This window comes from Onychomys torridus, chromosome 15 (assembly GCF_903995425.1).
Source record: "Onychomys torridus chromosome 15, mOncTor1.1, whole genome shotgun sequence".
Lineage (NCBI taxonomy): Eukaryota > Metazoa > Chordata > Mammalia > Rodentia > Cricetidae > Onychomys > Onychomys torridus.
In genome coordinates this window covers 26,689,845-26,712,230 of record NC_050457.1, presented here as the reverse complement: position 1 = coordinate 26,712,230, position 22,386 = coordinate 26,689,845, and the positions used below count along the sequence as shown (strand labels likewise).

Sequence of the window (22,386 nt, the reverse complement as noted above, 5' to 3'; positions counted from 1 at the left end):
CTTTTTCCCCTTCCTTCCTCCCTCCCTCCCTCCCTCCCTCCTTCCTCCCTCCCTCCCTCCCTCCCTCTCTTCTTCCTTCCTCCCTTCCTTTCTTTTTTTAATGAGTGCTATTTTAGGGACGAAGCAGCAGGAGAAACAGACTTGTAGCGTTTCTTGTTGCTCACACCATAGCAGAGGAAGAACGACAACATCAGGCACGAAAGGTCTCATATGTGACCCGACAGTAGATGCTCTGAAGAAAAGAGGGAGAAGAGGAAAGTGAGGAGGAGGGTGTTCTACATCAGCAGCAAGGAAGCCTCCCAGAGAGACTGTCATTCGAATGGAGCACTGGAAAAGCGGGGAAGGCAGGCCAGCTAAGACGCCCAGGAAGGTGTTTGGGACCCTTGCAGTTCTACAGAAGAATGAGGGGTGCTGAGAGCAGTGGAGAGTGTTGGCTGGGCTCAGGCCGGTGCTAGGACCTACCAGGCCAGTGTGTCCACATTGAGTTGGTTCTGGTTAAAGGAGAAACTGGGAAAGGACCCCAGCAGACCAGATGGGGGCATCTGGCATATGCTTGAAAAGGGTCACTGGTGACTGTCCTGAGATTAGGGAGAAGGCAGAAGGAACCTTTGGGAGGTTGTTAGACGGGAGGTCATCACGGCAGGGGCAAGGTGGGCAGTAGGAGATTGGGTTTGGAGATGTATTTTGGAGGATGAGTTAGCAGACAAGCTGTTGGAGATCGCTGTAAATACTTAGCGACCATGAGGGGAGGATTGGTGTGCCTGGCAGTGCAAGGTCTGAAGTTCAAGTGGAAGAGAGTGGTTAAGCTGGAAGCATGGTGTTTGTGGACAGTTCTAGTGTACACTATAGAGGCAGGTAGGCGGCGCCATGGTGGGGGTGTTCAGCAGAGGGAGATGTACCCATGGTCCATAGCTGGAGATGGTGAGTGATGGGAAAGCCAGAGGAACTGAAGATTAGATGCTCTCATAAATGCCCTGACTTACTTGCATTCATCTTCATTGAAGACAGAAGCCACATGTAATCATGATAGATTCTATTTTTCTCAGCTTTTTATCAGACAGCAAGCCACGAGGGAGACAATTACAGGAAACATAGATAGGAGTCTGTCCCACGAGTGAATTGTGTGTGACCAGTAGTCACAGGACCAATCATTTTGTGAACTCTCCTCTGCATCTGGACTAGATTTCTCTCAGTCATGCACCTTTGGTTCCCTAAGATGCTTTTGTGGTTCCTGCAACAGGCTTCTAGGAAGAACAGTTGTCTGTCTTTGGCATGTAGTGACCTGCCACCTCTGTCTGGATTCTAAATTTAGTAATGTGAAAATGGACCTTTTCCGAGTTTATTGTGGCTCTTCTTTGAAGTAAATGACGTTGTGCAAACCAACATAGGGATTTTTGAGGAAGTCTGGTCACAGGAAATCACGATTTGCTATTGGTGGACAAAAGAAAGGCCTATCTTCAGAGATCTCTTTCAATACAGTGTGTTGATGGCCAGCAGCATGCTAGCTGACAAAGGAGAGACACTGGACATGCTTGAGTGAGTAGAACAAAGCCCTGCTTCAGTGCCCGTGCACCTCAGTGAGAGTTTCAGGACATCCTCTGGTTAAACTTGTAGAGTGCCGACTTGGGGGTATGGAAAAGTTGGAAAACATTAAATGGAAATCAGTTAAATGGCAATGTTCAAAGTGACAAGTTTGATATGTACAGTCAGCTCTCGGGTGTGATGAAGGGGTTTTTAAGGATCGTGAGTGTTGGAATCCCAGCAAAAAAAAAAAAATGGGAAATGAAGTGCCAGGCTGCAGCGGGCCATTTTGAGGACCTTTGATTAATTGTTATAGAAAGACTAAAGCCACTTGACAGTGCAGAGAATTTGGAAAAATGATATGTTTAGAGGGAGCCCTATTGGGAGTGTGGATTGATAGAGGAGGGAAATGGGATCTTGGAGCATGGTTCTGCTCGTGAGTTTTTCTCCTGTGTTTGAGGCATTTCAGGCCTCACTGTTCACTGCCTCAATTTTCCCGGGTTTAAAATAGTAGTCTCCTCTTGAGGCTATGATTCTGATGAAAAACCTAGGCCTATGGACTTCATTTCTGTGATGGAAAAAGGAGCTGTTTCTCTCTCTCTCTCTCTCTCTCTCTCTCTCTCTCTCTCTCTCTCTCTCTCTCTCTCCCTCCCTCTCTCTTTCTCTCTCCTCCCTCTCCCCTCCCTCCCCCCTCCCCCTCCCACACAAACTTTCTCTTCAATTTCCTTCTCTTTCCTCCACCTGCCTGTGCCATTTGCGACTGTTGGAAGTATTTAAAGAGATCACCACGTAGCTCCTCCTTAGGAGAGCCCTCCTTTTCTTCTTCTTCTTCTTCCTTTCAACCCTGTTGTTCATGATACAACAACACTCTTCCCCAGAGTAATGAAGTGTAATTCCGCAAGCGAATGAGAAACGGGTGGCAGACGCTGATGGACCTCAAACAATAAATATTTGTGTTTTATGCAGCTGCCACTAGTAATTAAGAGAAAATAACTAAGTAGAGTGGACTTGAACCCGCTCGATGGCTTGGAGGGGGGGTGGCACTCATTCTGGATGCACTGGCTAGGAGGACCGAGCATGGAACATTTTGCTGAATGTCTATGGTACATTGCCACCTTGTGGCCGCCCTTTTCCTAGACACAGAAAAGAGCAACTTGATAATATTAAGTCTGTATGAAAGCCTTCATTTCTAGTTTTCCTGGCTTTCCCTTTTGACCTTAATTCAAAAGATTGGAGCTATTGTATAAGAATCTATAGGTTATAGAATGGATGAGTTTAAGAGATTTTGTGTCTTTAGAAGAGGCATGCTGAAGTGTTAAGGAGGAAGACCCCCATGTCTGCAGCTGATACTGTGAGGGGGTGTGGGGGGGGGCGCACTCGCATGTCTAGTGAGGAGGGGTGAAAGCTGATTTGGGGAAAGGAGGATAGCATTTCTTCCCTGGGGCATAGACAGAGGATGTTCATTCTCTCACTTAATTCCATCCCATGCTCACTCTGAAAATTTTCAATGCAAATAATAATAATAATAATAATAATAATAATAATAATAAATAGCAGTTTTAAAAAAGAAAAATGGGTAAGGATATACAGTGGTACCAACAATACAGCACCAATAACCTCTGTGTTGGTTAGGTTAGGATAGGGTGACTGCAGTTGGACCACAGATGGAGTACTGCTTTTTTCTAGTCGCTCATAAGTAACTGTTCAGGCTCTTCATTGTCTATAAGATTTAAGGGCAAACCGTCTAAGGCTAGACAGGAATCTCTCCTTGGAGGCCCCCTAAGTGGACGCTTACGTCATGAACAGCAGCCTGGGCTGACACCTTCAGATGAATACAGCTCCTCCTTTGGAAGGGCTGTTTCTTTGAGAAGTGCCCTCTGGGAGCCCTTCCCCTCTTGATTTGGCTTTGATCCTGGAGTGGATGGAGTGCTCACTCTTTAGGGTCTGCTCACCTAAATACCGGCTGGCAATGAAATACAGTAAGGACCCAAGTACCTAGGAGTTGTAGGTGGTTCTTATTAAGAAGTACTCAGAATCCATTGCATGCTGCCAGCAGACGCAGGTGAGGCTGGGAGGAAGTTCAAACAGCTTGCAGAGCTGAACTGACCAAGGTTCAGTCTCAACTCTCTAGGGAGGGGAGAGCAACCTCCAGGCACTGTTTTCTTTATGCATGTGCCATAGCACAAAGACAGACAGATGGATGGCTTAATCTTTGACATGCTTCCTCCTATAAGAACATCTATGACAGCAAGCCAGATAATTATCCAAGTGCCCATCTTTTCCCATGAAAACAAAACAGACTTTGGTGAAACCTCCCTTAAAATGGTATTAAGCTATGCTGTCCAAGTTTTTCCTGCTTTTAAAATGGTATGAAACTGGCCCTTTTCTGGGACAACTGGAATTACTGTGACTCTGTAAATATTTTGGGGGCCCTTAATTGTGATAAGGAACATGTATATGCACGGGAATATTTTTGTTCTTAATAACTGTCTCAGGGCACACACAGGTATTCTGACTTTCAGGTGAACATTTAGACAGTACCGCTCTCCTCAGGTCTGGAAGGTGTTCTCATGAAAGTGGAGCAGATCTTGACATGAGTGTTTTAACCCAGGGGATCCTTTTGTAGAAAGCCATCTATTGAAGTGACTTTGGTTTCTCTGATTCTTGTGACAGGCTTTCTTTTTAAGAGCCAGCGAGTGATAGAAGGATGTATTGATTTCCATTAAGGGCTGTGGTGCTTAGAAATTCCTCTCCTGTGTGTGTGAGCAATATATGAGATTTGATCTGTTTTCATATAGCAATGTTTCATATGGCGGGGCACAGAAAGACATATTTTCTATAAGGGTCCAGGATACACATGTATACATGTACAATTCAGTCATGAAATGATACCTTCCTGTTTGCAGTGTGTGTGTGTGTGTGTGTGTGTATTTGTAGGGGGTTGGGTACTCCTGTGTGTGCCTGTGGGTGCCAGAAGTAAACCTCAGGTATCATTCTTCAGCTACTGTCCACGTTTTTGGAGAGGTTCTTCACTGGCCCAGAACTCTCCAGTTAGGCTAGCAAGCCTAGGAACCAATCTTACCAATACAGGGCTGCAATTACAAGCATGTGCCACCATGCCAGGCTTTTTCTTTTTTTGAATGGATTCTGGGAGACAAACTGGGGTATTCATGCTTTCATGGTAAACACCTGGCTGACAGAGCCATCTTTACAGCCCTTGTAGAATTTGATGATAACCATTTGACTGCATTAAAAATTGTGGTCATAAGCTATTAAACTTAATCTCATGACCTTCTCATGTGTTGTGACGTGCCTTCAAAACCTGGTGCTGTGGTTTTGCAATGAGCAACACTGACTCTCAGAAAGGAGGGCACAAGAATGAAACCTAGAACTTTCCAAACTAGGACAATTAAAAACAAGGTTGGATGGAGTGTGTTTAGAAAAGGAGGTGCAAAGAAGAGAGCCTGAGAACCCATTGTGTTGAGTGTCCCCCAAGAATGATGCCACTGTCCTTCTCTCTACAGCTCGACCACATACTGTCTCCACCACCCATGCCGTTTCGGAAATGCAGCAACCCTGATGTGGCTTGTGGCCTTGGAAAGTCACTGAAGTATAAGAGACAGCTGAGTGGGGATGGGAAGCAGCTGCGGCGAGGGAGCCTGGGAGGAGCCCTCACTGGTGAGTCAGGGCATGTGGGTCAGAGGAGGAATTAGGCATCTCTCACAGGATCCTGAACAGACTTGGGGTTCTGCGTGTGAAAGCCTGACTGCAGACCCTTCTGTAGAGTCTTATTCAGTTCAGAAAGCAGTTTAAATGAAAGACTTCAGCAGTAAATGTTTATGGAATATAGTTTGTATGCAATGACCTGGTCATATTTTTGTATCTACACAAATGCATTTAGTGAAAATTATATTTTGGTGTAACTACCAGCATGATCAAAATAGAAAATGTTTTTTTCCCAGTATATGTGCAGACACACACACACACACACACACACACACACACACACACACACACACTCTTCCTTGTCCCAAGGTTACTGTGGATCTGTTGCCTGTTCCTGCAGATGATATTCATCCTAAGTGTTTTGTTTTAAATGGACCAGACAGTCTGTGTGTTGCATCTGCTTTCTGTTGCCCAGCATACCATTTGAAAGATATGTATGTATTATTGTTCATAAGAAACTGACACGATGCCCAAATCCAACCACTTTATACTCTCACCAACAATAGGTGAGCAAAGTAATTGGTGCGCCTCCTCACCAACCTGTGGTGTGGCCAGTCTCTGTGAGTTTAGTCATTTTTGTGGTCTTCTTGATATTGTGGTTTTCATTTGTATTTTCTGTCAGCTTCCTGGCACTCTAACTGGAGCCTGTGATAATTGAATTATAAAAAGACGGGGTCTCTTTGGGCTTTGTTGCTTTGGGACCGTGCAAATCAACACGTCATGACTGGAAGCACACAGTGGGATGAGACTGATCATCTTCTGGTGGGGATGTAAAGAAAGAAAGATAAGGGAGCTGGCTCCCTTAAGACACTTCAAGAGCATGGCCCCAATGACCTGAAGACCTCCTGCTGGACCCCAACTCTTCAAGCTTCACTATTTTCCAATAGCAACATACTGGGTCCAGCCTTGGCTCTTTCAACCTTTTGATCTTCAGAAATCACAAATGACACAAGCTATATGTAGCCTGTAGGTGATGCAGAGTGTGTTCTGTTGGATGCTTGTGTATCTTCATTTGTGAGATAACTATCACATCTTCCCTTGTGTTTAACTACAGAGTTACAAGTAAGTCATTTAAATGTTTCCGTCAAGTACAGAAGCAGATATTGCCTGTTACTTATGAAGGAGCTATGAAAACTACTGTCTATGAGAAAAGAGTGTGAGAGCCTCAGAAGGGAGTTTGCAGAGAGAACAGTTGGTGGGCTAGGCAGAAAACAATTAACTATTGTTGTCTAACACAGTTGGGTAAGTTGATTTGGCAGCAATTCCATTTTTAAGGATCCCATTTTTAAACTGCAGGTAGGGAGGGATCTAGAATGTCCTCAGCATGAATGCTATGTGCTGGAGGTAAGAAATTTACCCCGTCACCATGATCTAGTCATTGTGCATGCATTGAAAACAACTCCAGGGCTGGAGTGTGGCTCAGTGATAGACACTTGCCTAAGCATTCATGGGCCCTAGATTTGAACCCAGTACCACAAAAAGAAAGAGATGGGAATGAAACAGAGAAAAGAATATTGTCGTCTACAAGTCTGTATAATTATGTGTCCATTGAAAATAAAAATATATATTAAAGACAAAAAGTGGAGATGAAAATGTTCCATCCAAAACAGAAGTTTTCTCAAATCTAAGAAGCCCCATAAATAACTTCTATTTATATTTTATATAAATATTTACATAAATATATCTACTTATATTTAAATACTTTTACTTTTATTTGTAACTTTTATTCTAGCTTGAAACAAAGCCCAATAAAGATAAGTTAAAGCATAACTTACAAAAGACTCACATTTAATCTCTCATGACGAGCTCAACTTTAACAGATTTTTTTCTTTTTCATCTCTGTGATCTTTTCCTCTAAACATAAATATTTTGAAGGAACACCATTAGTTTTAAGCCCTGAAGGAAGTTTTGTCTACATACAGCAATCTTGCTTGCCAATTCATAAATGGTCTGGAAAAGACTTTGAATTGTGTGTTTGTTTGTTTGTTTCTTGTTTAGAATTATGGGCTTTGACTTTCTGGAAATGGAATTTCTGAGGAATGGAAATACTACTGCCCGGTCAGTAGAGGTGGAGCAGTTGTCGGCCCAGGGGGTCACACTGCTGGAATGGAGGGAGGGTAGCCAGGCCCAGGGAAGAACAGGAAAAAAAGCCTGCAGAGCTGGGGAGAAGTCCACCAGAGCAGTGCTGCTGTGCAAGCATGAGGTGCTAGGTCTGAATTCCACCCGGGTGGAAGCATTCATCCATATTCCCAGAACCGAGGGAGCAGAGATGGGACAGTCCCGGGGGCTTTCTACCCAACTTGTCTAGCAGAATTGGTGAACTTTTGGTTCACTGAAAGTCCTTTTCTCTAAAAAGGTAGAGAGCAAAACAGAAGACATTACTGTCAACCTCTGACCCCTTACATGTACATGTGTGAGTATATGCATGCATGTGCACACGCACACATATACCACACATGGATATGTGTTTACACTCACACATTTACACACATCCACATGATACATGCATCTCTCTCTCTCTCTCTCTCTCTCTCTCTCTCTCTCTCTCTCACACACACACACACACACACACACATACACACACAACTATACTCTCCATGCATGGTGGTGCATGCACAGGCTGGCCTTGAACTTAAAACCTTCTTGCCTCTACCTACCAGAGCTTTTATGATGTTCATGCACCACCATGCATGCAGAGTATAGTTGTGTGTGTGTGTGTGTGTGTGTGTGTGTGTGTGTGCACGCGTGTGTATGTGTGTGTGTATGATACTCATGTGTCATGTGGATGTGTGCAAATGTATATGAGTGTAAACACACACACATACACACACACACACACACACACACACACACACACACACACGCTGTTCTTCCTTGAGTAAACGGTGCTTTCACTAGAGTTCTGCTGATTCTTCTCTGCTGCTTGTTAGGACCATTCTTGCTTCCCACTCATAGATGCAGATCGCCTTTGTAAGTGGTCCAGCCTCAGTCTAACTTCCGTCTAACCCTTAACCGATAGGAAGAGAAATGAAATCCTGATGGTTCTGATTCACCCATTTATTCATTTTAATTAGAAAGTTTATTTTAACTGCGCAGCCTTTGACAGCTGGGTAGTAATTATTCTCACCTTTTTTTACCCCACAAGTAATGTATTAAAAGCTTTGAAATGATTCAGAGTCTTGCAGCAGTATGACTTGGAGCATGGAATTTGGCCTTTAGCTTTATGAGAATGAATACTTGCACCTGGTTCCCATTTCTTATTATCAGCAGCTCTATCATGTCTAGCTTCATACAGTTTGGATGCTGTACAACTATTTTGGGTGCTTAAATCTTAGGTGAGATAATTAAAAAAAAAAGTTTCACCATCCTTAGAAGAGCTTTAAAGAACCATTGAACATAAGCCTATTTTGGAAAATAGGTCCTTGAAAGTTGGGATATTGGGGGCAGGAGAAAGCCTTGGCAACTGGTCCTCCAGAGAGCTTAGCTGAGGGTTTAATAAAGAAACCCAGGAGAAGCACTTAGCCCAGCCACGGGCAGCTGTTTCTGTGAGTAACTGAACTGGGGGCATTGGAGTTGGTGGAGAAGGTAAACTCACCAAGGGCAGCTTAATACCTTGATTGATTCAGTTTTTGCTTTTTAAAATCTGTTTGTTTGGTTTTGAGGCAAAGTCTCACATAGTAGCCTGGGCTGGCCTGGGACATATTGAAGAGCCCAATTAGCCTGGAATTCATGGAAGTCTTCTAGCCTCAGCCTCCCCTAGTGCTGGGATTGTAGGACTTGTTATAGGATTGCAGGATTACAGGACTAGATCTGCTTGATGCCTTACCTGCACAGATAGAAGGTATGCGGCTCAGGGAAGGGGGCATGACCTTTGATTCTCAAAAACAATGTGTCTACTAGTTTTGGGCAACAATAATCATAGGACCTCAGCTTGGACCATACCTTGTTGTTCAGCACACAATAAGAAAGCTGGTTTTGCCACCAGAACCCTGTGTCTGATCTGGTATCTTACTTCAAAGACCAGGCACATTCCCATTACTTGGTCTTGTTTCAGCTCCTTTGGTTTGGTAGTATTGTACTTACAACAGTGAGTCGCCAGGCATGAGGTAAGGCAGGAGGACACAAAGTTCAGGGTCTCTTAGGGGCATAGCAAGTTTGAGGCTAACCTGGACTCTTTCTTGCCAAAAACTAAACTAAACTAAAATATTTTGAAAAGGCTCAGCTTATGGTTTGAAGATGTTACTGCCTAATTGTAACTGGAAAAAAAAATTCACTGAGGGTTTTTAGCTTTTCAAGAGGAAAATGTGTGACCTAGTCATTTATTTGTCCATAATGATATCATGTATTGAAATCTTCTTCTTGTGGGGCAGGGTTACTTTTAGTGAATTACAGTTATTGACTAATTTATACCACGAGACAGAGAAGCACTCAGCCCTGTTTTACAGATGGGGACATTGAGGCACAGGCGTGGTGCTTGTAAACAAGAGTGAGGAATTAGGTCCAGGCAGGCACACAGCCATGCTGAAGCTCTTTAGCAGAGCAGGTACACAGTAGGCTTTAAATAAACTTTAAATTCCAGCAGGATTAATTAGAATGAATTTTAGGTAGGGGAATCTTTGCTTAGTTGGAATCTGGGACTGTGACTCAATCTGTAGGGCTCCCAGTTCTTTAATTAAAGTAAATTAAAACTAAGCAATTAATGCATATTAAAAAAAACCTTTAAATTCATACATTCGTTAGCCCAGCAATTCTATTTCTGGGAATTCATTGCAAGCAAACAGTCATGAATATGTGTGGAAAATTAGCACTACTGATGATTGAGTGGTACTATTTATAATAATTAAAATTACATGTCATCTAAATATATGCCAGGAGGATATTGATTAAACATATTATAGAATATATACAGAGTGGAAAACAATTGTAAACATTGAAAATCATGTTGTAAAAAATAAATGTGAACACTGAAAAGAGGTTCGTAATATTTAATGTGAAATCCTGTTGCTGAATGTTCTCAAACTATTACATGTTTTGTAAGACTTCCTATAATTAAAATTAAACAATTGAATATTTGATAAGGGGGGAAGAAAACTACTGTGCTAATTTTTTTTTTCAAACTGGTTTGATGATTTTAAGCAGGCTCCCTTTTTAAATAGGGGTGTGAAGGGGGCGCTAGTCTTTTTTATACCCTGCAATTCAGTCCACAGGGAATTTTTTTTTTCTCTCCAAGGTTTTTATTATTGTTCTTGTTCATTTGCATCATTCAGTGGCCTATGTCAGCAATATTAATGCTGTATGCTCTCAGAATGCTCGTTGGCAGACAACTCTAAGTTTCTAGTTACATGGCTGAGGTTCTTCTGGAACATGGAACACTATTTTAGCTCGACTCTGAGTCCAATCTGCTCTTGGTCCACTGTCTCTCAGATCAGCGGCTACACAAAGCGACAGAGTCAGGGTGAAGTCCATCTGCACAGACAGGTTTCAGACATTTGTAAGCATTGTGCTGCCATTTTTCATTGGGCAGAATGAGTCACGTTGTGGAAGCATACTCCACCACAGTTGTTGGGCAAGGATGAGAATATTATGTTAAGAACTTTGATCGTGAGGACCAGTGATTCAGTCCACCATAATTAGCTCCCATCTTTTAGAGCAATCCTTTATGATAAACATATCTATTTCTGAATTATAAAAGTATGTGTTCAATGTAGGTAATTCAGAAAATACAAAGCCTCACAAAGGATAAATCAGAAGGCCCATAGTTGTACCATGTTTTGAATTAATGATATCCATGTTTGAAATTGTGAAATTCTTCTTCCCAAACTAAAGATCTGAGTCACCAAGAGTATTAGGTTAAAAAGAGGGAAACAGACATTGCTTGCTTGCTGATTTTATTTTATTTTTTCCAGGGCTGACATTTAAACAATAGACCCAGAGCTTACTATGCCCATCATGTTCTGATTTTTTTTTTAAGCTAATGTTTTCTGTCTTCATGGCCCACTGCTTGCTAAATAGATAGAAGCAGCATGCAAACAGTGACTGAGCTTTGGAGCCCCTGATGAGGAAAGGAAGCGCTATTCTAATCATTAGACAGACCCTGTGTAGTCTGGGCACAGACACACAGTGTTGTGCCTGACAGTTCACAGCCAGGAGGCTGCAGATGTGAAGGTCCATGAATCCTGCTTTCTGGGTATCCAAATGAGTGCCCTCCCCCACTCCATAGCCTGCATTCCCTGGTCATCATGTGTGTTATAGCTTCAACAGTTAGAACAAAATCTCCTTTTCCTGAGGGGGTCACTACTGTTTTCTAAAGGATGTTTGGGTTATTTAGAACATGAAGAAAAGCAGAATCAATATCTTCCCATAGATTGCATAGGAATGCAATGTGCACATGGCACTAACGGATTAACTTGTAGATAGTCTCGACTGGGATTGCTAAACCTTGTTACAATGTTCTTTTTTCACCAGGGAAAATGGACAAGTTTTGCTTTTCTGGGAAATGAAACCTGCCTGTCTTTCTGTCTGTCTGTGTCTGTCTTATTTTTGTAGTGCTTCAAGCATGTTATGCAAGCACTGTTCCCCCCAAGTTAAACTCCCAGCCTAGCTCTAGAATATTTAAAGCATCTTACCTGAAGAGAGAAAAGAAAAACAGCACACTTCCTAAGAAACATTCTTTCCAGGGTTAGCTTGGAGGCCATCATATTGGAGTGAGTGAGTCTTTCTTTGCTCACTTAATGGGTTGCTTAGCTTAGTTGATAAATCCGAGAATACTCAAATTAAAGCTCCCATGGTATTTTGTAACTCTTCATTGGGATACAATGTCTCTGTCCTAAGTTAAGGCAAAGTAACAGTGTTTCAACACAATAGCAGTTTTGTGTGTGTGTGTGTGTGTGTGTGTGTAATTATTGAGGGAAGATATTTGGGGCTAGGTTGCTCTCCTTGTGGTCATTTACACGCCACACTCCACCTTCTGGATAGGCTCTGACTGGCCTTCAGCAACTGTTTCCAATTGGTCAGGGTGGAAAGAGAAGAACAACCCAAGATGGCAGAGACATACTCATTTCTCTCTACATGCTTCTGTCAGGATCCATCATATAATCACAGGTCACCCTAAGGTGGGTGCTGGTGTTGTAGCATGCTGGGAAATGAGTTCCTGCTGTCCTATAGTTTAGAGTCCAGATCCATGCAGGCAAGGGAGGGTGGCACTCACCAAGTTGAAGAGTTTGTGGAGTAGATTTCAGTAAGGTCATAGGACATGAATTTGGTTCAGAGTACCTGTGAAACATGTTAAGCCGAAAAGCCCAGCAGGACCGTGGAGTCACAGAAACAAGGGAATCATCATTTTGAGGAAAGCATATCAGACTGCATCAGGTAAGCAAATAAAGATGAAGATAAGAAGAGGCTGCTGGAATTTACAGTATAGTCACTGGGTAACCTTGGGGAGAGGAGTGGAGTGCAGGTATACACTAGGTGAAGAGGAAACAAAGAATTAGAGAAAGAAAATATTTGGGTAAAAAATAGTATTAATTGTTCTTCAAGAACTTGAGCTGGGACACTTATTGGGTAAGAGAGAGGAGGAGCCTGTTAGGAAGTATAGAAGATGATTTTTTTTCTTGATTTCTTTTTTTGACCCATTCACCATTCAGTAATCAATTGTTTAATCTCTGTGAGTTTATGTGCTTACTAGAGATTTGTTTGCTGAGTGTTTTAAGTTTAATTGCATTATGGTCAGAAAGAACACATGGAGTTATTCCCGTCTTTCTGATTTTGTTAAGGTTCATTTTGTGTTCCAGAATATAATACAGTCTATTTTGGAGAAGCTTCAGTGGGCTGCTGAGTAGAATGTGTATTCTGGTGTTTGTGTAGAACATGTTGTAGATAACTGTTAAGTCCATTTTACGTATGATACCATTTAGTTGTGATGTTTCTCTGCTTATTTTTTGTCCAGATGATTTGCCTATTGAAGAAAGTGGGGTGTGGAAATCACCTACCATTACTGGATTGTTGTTAATCTGTGTCTGTAATACTAGTTGTACACTTTTTATGAAATTGAATACATCAGGAATTGGTACACATATGTTTAGGATCATAATGCCTTCTTGGTTAATTTTTCCTTTCATTAGAATGAAGTGTCCTTTTAAATCTTCTCTGATTAGTTTTAGTTTGAAGTCTGTTTTGCCAGATATAGAGTAATAACACCTGCTTGCTTCCTGGTCCCATTTGACCAGAGTTACTGTTGTTCTTTTAAGGTAGTACCTATCTTTAAAAGCTGAGTTTCTTGTGAACAACAGAAAATGGATTTTGTTTATTGATCCATTCAGGCAGTCTGTGCCATTTCATTGGAGAATTGAGGCTATTAATATTTATAGTTATTTTTTGAAAGGTGCTTGTTGATTGAAGTCATTGTGTTGTTGTTTTGTCGTTGTTTATGTTGTCAGAGGTTTCAGTAATTATAGCTTCATTTACTTTCTACAGTTTCTTGGCCATGTTTATTCTTGTCAGCCTGAAGTATCCCTTCCTGTATTTTGTTAAAGGTTGATCTGATGGATATAAATTTTTTAATGTTCAGATTATGGTAAGTTTTTCTTTTTCCTTCTACTTTGGCAGATAGTTTTAGTGTATTAGTCTAGGTTGGTATTCATGGTCTTTCTGGACTTTAATGTATTGCTCCAATCTGGCTTTCAAAGTATCTATTAAGAAATCAGTTTTGATTCTGGTTGATTTCTCTTTATGTGTGACCTGTGGGTTTTTTTTTTTTTTTCTCATGTAGCTTTAACACTCTTTGTTTGTTCTGTATACTTAGTGTTTTAACTATGTTATGGAGAGATTTTGTTTGTTTGTTTGTTTTTTATTGTTTTCTCTATTTGGTGTTTTTTGTATCTTGTATCTGTATGAGCATGTCTATCCTTAGTTTGGGGAAGGTTTTTTTTCTATGATCTTGTTGAAGATTTGGTCTATGCCATTGACCTGGGAATCTTCTCTTTCATCTATTCCTATAATTTGAAGTTTGATCTTTTCACAGTGTTCACATTTCTTGCATATTATCTTCCTGTGTTCTTAAAGTTCAATTTTTTTGCATATTTCATCTAGTTCCTCTATTTTATCTTTGAGTCCTGATATTCTATCTTCTGCTTGATCCATTCCACTTGTAAAGCTTTCCCTTGAGTTTTCTGTTGAGTTATTGAGTTTCTCAGTTTCATCTAGAGTTCTTTTCAGTGTTTCTATCTTTATTAAATTCTGTCTTCAAATCCTGGATTGTCTTTGTCATTTTCATCATTTGTTTCCTTGAACATCTCTCAGGCCTTTATTCTTAAAAAAAAAAAAACAAAAAACAAACAAAAAACAAAAAAAACCAAAAAAAAAAAACCTTAAAAATAAACTTTAAAAAGTATATTCTCTTTATGTTCATTGAGCTGGTGTGTGTGTGTGTGTGTGTGTGTGTGTGTGTGTGTGTGTGTGTTTACTAAACTCCTTGAATTCTTTGATGAAGTTTATGATTGTTCTTTTAAAATTCTGTGTTCTGGAGTTTATCTAGGTTATTCTCATTGGCAAGTATTTCTGTAGGCTTTCAGGGGATTGCTGGCTTGATCTTTCATATTGTTTGTATTTTTGTTATGATATCTGGATCTGTGGACTTCTTTTGCTCTGTGTCTGATGTAATCGCAATCACAGGTTGTGACAGAGCACAGATATTTGGCCATTTTCAGCCTGAAGGTTGGATATGGCTTAGGTAGAATGAAGTCTGGTAGACTCAGGAGATGAGCTAACATGCAACATTTGTGTCCTGGAACTGTCCTTCAGTCTAAGCATAGATCTGGAGGTTGGGAAGGGTACATGGAGGGGAGGATTGGGTAGTTTTCTACAGCTAGACCCTGGTGCAAGTTATGCAATACTTGGGTGAGTAGAAAGGTTGGGCATGGAGCTTGAGGGGTCTGTAAATTGTTTATGTTCAGATCCATGCAAGCAGGCAGAGCTATAGTAAGCCAAGGAACTGGTTGTGGGACCCAGGTAGACCTGGAAATAGGGAAGGGTATGTGAATGGAAAGATCAGGTAGGATCATCCAGCTAGACCTTCTTAATGCTGGTTCTCAACCTTCTTAATGCTGTGATCCTTTAATGCAGTTCCTCATGTTGTGGTGACTCCCAACCATAAAATTATTTCATTATAACTATAATTTCATTACAGTTTTGAATTGTAATATAAATATGTGATATTCAGGATATCTGATATGAGACCCCTGTGAAAGGTTCATTTGACCTAAAGGGGTTGTGACCCACAGGTTGAGAACCACTGAGCTAGACTGGCATAACATGTTCCAGACCAGCTGGACAGAGAGTTGGGATATGGTGCCCAAGGGGTCTGTAGGTTATCAAAAAGTTTAATTTTTAATGTCTATTTCCTTGTTGTTGATTTTAATAACTTTACTTCTTTTTAAATAATCAAGGCAGTTTAATAAGTTTCATGGTTTTTTGTATTGAGACCTAAGAGGATGTTAGAAGGGTTCTCTGGGAGTTGGGGAGGGAGAATTATGAAATGGTTGGTAGGAAATAGGAAGGAATTCTGAATTTAGGATTTCTTGGGAGCACTGAGAATTCTTTTACAGTCCAAGGTATTATGGAAAGTGAATCCTGACTTTGTGCTGGACAAGGTCCAGACTCCAGGGGGATAAGTCTCTTGGGAGCATTAGTCTCACTGAAGGTAGTTAAAAGCCCTAGACAAGGGTTATTCAAGAGCATGCTAGGAAAGGTTAGAGCTGAGCTATATAGAAATAGGAAGAAGTTTTAGCATCAGTGGTGATATTCTGCAGTGATTGACCCAAAGCTGGTGGAATCTTGGAAGGTAGCCTGGAACAAGGGACTTGGGCAATGTTGGGCAATGGGTAGGGTAGTAGGTGGGATGAGTTGCACTTAAGTGGTCTTTGAAATGTGATTATTTTGAAGTTTTGTATATTTTGAAACTTTTAAGGGGCAAAGAAGTCTTTGTGGTGCTCTTTGGACACTCTCAAGTTGGGCTCTTTCCCTTTTGGTGAGTCAGTGATGATCGTGGGACAGATAGACAAAGCCAGATCTACACATGACTTACATTTACAATTTTACTGACTTAATGCACTAGCTTCTATTTGCTTTTCTGTTTTTCAGTACTTCCAGAGTCTCTGCTGAAGGTGCATGGCAAAGGGTGAGAATTCTTCTAAGTTGGTCTGTTGCTCCCTGATAGCACTAACAAAATTGTGTAGCCCATCAGCAAGAGATCAGGAAGCTAGGGGATGGCTGTGGTCATTTGGGAAATCACTGGGAACCTAGAGATGACTGTATTGGCATCTTTGTCTTGGCAAGAGCACACAGTTTTAAGAAGCCTATGGATCCAGGCAGTGGTGGCGCACGCCCTTAATCCCAGCTTTCAGGAGACAGAGCCAGGCGGATCTCTGTGAGTTAGAGGCCAGCCTGGTCTACCAAATGAGTTCCAGGAAAGGTGTAAAGCTACACAGAGAAACCTTGTCTCAAAAAAACAAAAAAAAAAAAAAAAAAAAAAAAAAAAAAAAAAAAAATCCTATGGAAGCATTCACAGTCTTCACAGAGTGGCTGTCACTTTCTGTCCTGGGTGTTTTCTATGCTGTCCAGGCATTTACCATAGAGGGTAAATATTTTGATGCATTTGTGGAAGTGTCTGTAGTTTTTCCTTGTCAGAGTGAAGATCTCCTGAGACCTAGACTTAATGGGACACACAGCTGTCAGCTGGTTCTTCTGACAGATGCTACCTCCCAGCGACACTGTCAGAGAGCCTTCTGCTACCGTTCATCGCCTTTGCAGATGGCCTAGTGAGGAGTCATTGCTTCTCTAACTTGCATACCCACACCACAGTTCCCAGCCCTGCCTGACCTGCCAAGTGGCTGCACCATGTTCCCAACCAGGTGACATAGTTCTCATGGAAGCTCACATCTCTCATTCAGATGTGTTGCACCAGTGATGTAGAAGGTGAGAAATCAGACATGATGGGATGGGAGCATTAATTTAGAAAAGAGACTGATGAGGACTTGAAGAACCGCATGCATTTCCCTTATACCAAGAGATAGACAAAAGCCAGAGCTATTTCCTTTGATATGTGAAGGAGCTCCAAACACCAGTTCAGCTCCCTCAGAAATCAGTTTTACAATTCTGTACCTGATAAAGCTTGAAAGATGTAAAACTTATGACATAATCCTGAGGCTGATTCAGATGATGTTTTATGTAGAAAGCCTGATATCTCAGTAGGTCTTTGAAGTGCTCTTTGTAGAGGAAATGGTTAAATTAGGCCCCCAGGCTGTGGATAGAGTGGCATTTAAGTTCCGCTGGGACAGAAATTCTTTCTGGGGCAGCTAAACCATGTTCATGAACAAGTTTGCTGCTCTCTTGGCCTTCAACTGGATATATTAGATATGGCAAAGTAAATCTAGTAGCTGAGAATCTTTAAAGGCCAGCAAACAAGAAAATGTCTATTAGCTGTTTAAGCGAGGTGGTGGTGGCGCATGCCTTTAATCTCAGTACTTGGGAGGCAGAGGCAGGCGGATCTCTGTGAATTTGAGGCCAGCCTGATCTACAAAGCAAGTTCCAGGAAAGGCTCCAAAGCTACACAGAGAAACCCTGTCTCAAAAAAAAAGAAAGGAAGGAAGGAAGGAAGGAAGGAAGGAAGGACGGAAGGAAAGAAGGAAAGAAGGAAAGAAAGAAAGAAAGAAAGAAAGAAAGAAAGAAAGAAAGAAAGAAAGAAAGGAAAGAAAGGAAAGAAAGAAAGAAAGAAAGAAAGAAAATGTACTGGCTGTTTAAGTTTGTTCTGGTGTGATTTTCCAGATGGTAAAACATCTAAGTTTTTCTATAAGGGCCTGCCTACACCAGTTAGGTTAATAAGTCTAACAGAAAGAAACTAAAAATCTGTAGAATGTTAAATTCAGGCACTTGAGGTCCCCGTACCCCACCCTCTTGCTATTTTTTGTGTTCTAGATGATTCTGCACATGATAGACTTTGGTTCTTCCCAAGGAGAGAAAGCAATCTCTTAAATCCACTCGTCAAACATTCAAGTTATTTGTTTATGACATTTCTTTTAGGATAAGACCCCAATTGCAGTTGGGCACTTTTAGAAAGGTGTTTTTATGAGACAAGGTCTTAGTGTAGCATACACTGGCCTTGAACTTACTGGAATCACCACGGGTGTAAAAGTGTGCGCCATCCTGCCTGGCTTACGGCATTGGTAGTTTTGTAGAAGCACAATTAAGTTCCATTGGTTGTTGTTTACTATCCATTGCTTTGCACCTCCCTCCCATATTCTCATGAAAATTCATTTCTGTGACATGGGACTCGGGTGAACAGTGAATAGTAGACAGGATGAGTTGCACATAAGCAGTCTCTGAAATGTTGATATTTTGAAGTTTGGTATATTTAGAAACTCAGAAGGGGCAAAGAAATCCTTGTGATATTCTTTTGATGTTTTCAATTTGGGCTTGCTCCCTTTTGGTCAGTGATGGTGGCAGAGGAGATGGACAAAGCCAGATTACAGATAATCCACATCCACAATTTTACTGACTCCATGCATCTGCTCCCATTTGCTTTTCTGTTTCTTAGTACTTACAAAGTCTGTGTGCTGAAGAACTAGACTGTGACCTGGCTGGGATAGCAGAGCCCCTTTTTGACCCTTCATAAATTATACACTTTCAGCTTTGAAAAGCAAGCCAATGACATCATATTCCCTGTGAGAGATGCAGCTGTGTGGCTCCTTTTGAGTTGATTGTATAAAATGGGGGGAATTGGGAAAGCTAAGTTGATAATATTATGGCTAAGAGTATGACACCTGGGGCTGGTCAGGTGGCTGAGCAGGTGAAAGCATTTGTCACTAAGACTGACCCACCCAGGTTCCATCCCTGTACCTCACATGGTAGAAGAAGCGAATCTACCCCTATCTGTTGTCTTCTGACTTCCACATGTGCGCCATGTCATGTTGGTTCATATGCATACATATACACAAACACACAAAACAAACAAATATTTTAAAAAATTGTTTTATAAAGCTTTCCCAAACAGGTGAATATCCCAGTCTGGAGAGAGTTGGCTTCCACGATACCCAACTGTTACTAAACTTTGCTCTTAAGGCCCCGCCACTTAAGAACGTTACGTTGGCTTTAAGCTTCACCAAGCGTCTTGTGGAGTGAAACCACATATGCCCTACTTTCTCAAGCCCCTTTTGTGCTTACAAAGTGAATTTCATCTCCCATGGAGACACAGTAAGGAAACCCTGTGCTAAGAATGGTGTCCCTTCATTTTCTCTCGCTCTCTGGGCTCCTCCCTCCTCTCTCCTGTCTCCTTCACACCACACTTCCCCCACGGCTGTGGAAAGACATGTCATCTCCTCTAGCAGAACATGCCCTGACACTGAGCTTGCTAGGCCATCCATCTCTCTCATAAAACTTGTTTTCATGGGCAGGTCAAAGCCCTTGGAGGTGTCCCAGTGATTTTTGACTTCATGGAAATGATGCCGACTCTCAGTCAGCTCCCCAGGAGAAGGAGAAGGCAAGGAAATGCAAATGCCACCAGCGGGAACGTTTAAAGATTTATAAAAATTAGTGTTTCTGATGCATTAAGGACGCCGGTGGTGGCGGCCTGCATCTGTCATTGTCATGTTCCATTGTTACGCGGGTACTTAATCAGTGCACATTGTCAGGGCTGAATTTGTTTTCTTGTGTCTGCCTAGACAGATAATCTCTCTGTCCTCTGATGGTTCCATCTCAGGTACCTGTCTCGGACCTGAGTCTGAAGGGAGGGTGGAAGGGTAAGGCCCCTCCTTGTTTCCCACTCATTCTTTGTTTGCTCACAGGAAGAGGATTGTGTGAGAGAGAACAGTAGCATTTCAATATCTGTTTTCTTCATCCTGGTAGGAACACAGAGAAAGGCATACTTAGCTTGAATATTTTCACCCCAAATTCTGGAATTGCCCATTTGATAGCAGTTGGAGGTGAGTCTTTAGGGATGATTATGTCTTGGAGACTATTGCCTCACCAGTGGGATTAAGGCCCTTGTAAGTGGGTTCTTAGTTGTACCAGGGGAGCCCTTCACAGACCACACACCAGCTATCTCTTCATGGGCTTCCTGGCCTCTGAAATTATGAGAAAGAAACATTTTATTTTTATAAATTACCTAGTTTTAGGTTCTGAGTAAGAGCTCCTGACCAGTGTAAATTTTCAGTACTTCCACATGTTCAGCTTTGAGGAGGATTCCATGTAAGGGCAGGCAGCCTCCCCACCTGCTAAGGAGAGCCATGTGTAACTGTGAAGTATGGATGTTGATGTGTTGCATGTGTGTATGTATGCAACACTCCATTAACACTTGGTTTTTATTTAGTCATCTTTAAGGGAAGGAATCCCTCCATTTGTGCCCTAAGTGACTCTGAAGGACAGGAACCCTTTTATTAAAGCATCTATAGCATTTCCCTGAAGTCAGGATAAGGCAAAGGTTTAGACTGGTCTAATACAATTGAACTTTCAATAACGAGAGCTAGGTAGCCCACTGGGTTCCTCTCTGTGCTCTGGTTGCTGGGAGTCTTAATGCAGAGGTGTTTGGTTGGTTTTCATCTTCTTTGCTCATTTTTTACTATACTGAAATATAGAAATAGCATTTTTCAAAAGAAAAGTAGTAAGTTATGCATGTTCCCAGAGTGGTAAGTGTTGCCTCTCTACCCCATGGTGTATAAAAGGGAAATGAATTGATCTTTCCTGGATTCAAATTCCATTCCAAGACTGGAGTGTAGTTCAGCGGTCAGTGTAGATCAGTCCTGATGCTCATGTGCTTGACCTGGGGTTGAATCTGTCCAGCACCAACCAAACAAAAAAGAGTCCCATTCCAAACAGCTCCTTATTGCTTCTGATGATTTTGCCACTTTGCTCTTGCTCCCCTGATGCCTATCTACTTGTATTGTCCCTGTTCTTGATGGATTGCTTCTACACGCCATCGCTTGTGTGTGTGTATCATGTCTCTTTTTTTTAAGTTCCTTGAAGACTTTCCTTGTAGCCTCCAAGCAAAGCCTCATATATTTCAAGTACTAAGTCTCAGTAACAGTTGCAAGGTAGCCTACAGGGTACCCAGTTACATCTTCACTCGAATAAGAAATGCTGTTTTAGTATATGTACATTCCATGCAATATTTGGGACATACATATAGCAGTGTATTTGAATTCAGATTTCCTTTGGCTTTCAATCTTTGTATTTAAATGTGGCCATGTTCTCATTAAACATTAGAACGATTCTGTATTTAGGCATTGTCCACTCTCTTGTCTCATGGGTCTTAGTGGACTGTGAATGACAGTGACTTGACACACAGACATTAATATAGTGTCCTTTTCACGTTTCGTTTTCCCCACCAGCTACTTTATTACATGGGAATCAGGACCGTCTTTGTGAATGACAGATGACAGACTCCAGGCAGATCTGATGTGTGATACACTTCTCAGTGTGAACGTTGGTGTGCGTATGCCCTATTACGATGCATTTCCGTACCCTCAGGGCTCTCATGGATTCAAATAACTGGAGAATAAATGCATTTAAAGGACTGGCTAGCAGGAGATAATCAGGCTTTCAAGCTTGAGAGATGACCATTTGGAGGTTGATTGGAATGGCCAAATGGCAACCTTCCCCTGTCTCAGCCCACTGATTTCCCCATAAGCATGGCTGAATTCTCTTTAAAATAGGGGGTGGGGGATGTCAAAGAGTCTGGTGGTACGGTTACTGTAAAATACAAGGCAGTGACCTTGGAGTTCATAGCTACTTAATGTCATGTGAGATTTCAGAAGTAGTCAGTCGCTAAGTAATAGCCCAGAAATGGAAAGGCTGAATTCCTGCCCCACACCTGCCATTCATTTTCAGACAGTGCTGAGATAATCATGATGCTAATCTGGGCTTTGAGTTTTCTTTCCTTAAATATAAGGGCACACTCATGATGTGCTTCAGAAAGCACTTAGGGGTGTGTGAAGATTTAATTCAAGACATAGGATTGCAGCTTGGATAACAATACCCGCCCCCCGCACCACCACACACACACACACACACACACACACACACACACACACACACACACACACACACACACCTCATATCCTGTTGTTTTTAACCAGGTGGAATTGGCAGTTA

At 41.7% G+C, this 22,386-nt stretch overlaps 1 protein-coding gene across 1 annotated transcript in view; it reads left to right on the top strand.

The window, feature by feature from the left end:
• Positions 1-22,386, top strand: part of Mast4 (microtubule associated serine/threonine kinase family member 4) — a 581,729-nt gene that overhangs the window by 163,777 nt on the left and 395,566 nt on the right. The window contains 1 exon segment of the mRNA XM_036206828.1: positions 5,046-5,199. Coding sequence (XP_036062721.1) covers positions 5,046-5,199 — 154 coding nt within the window.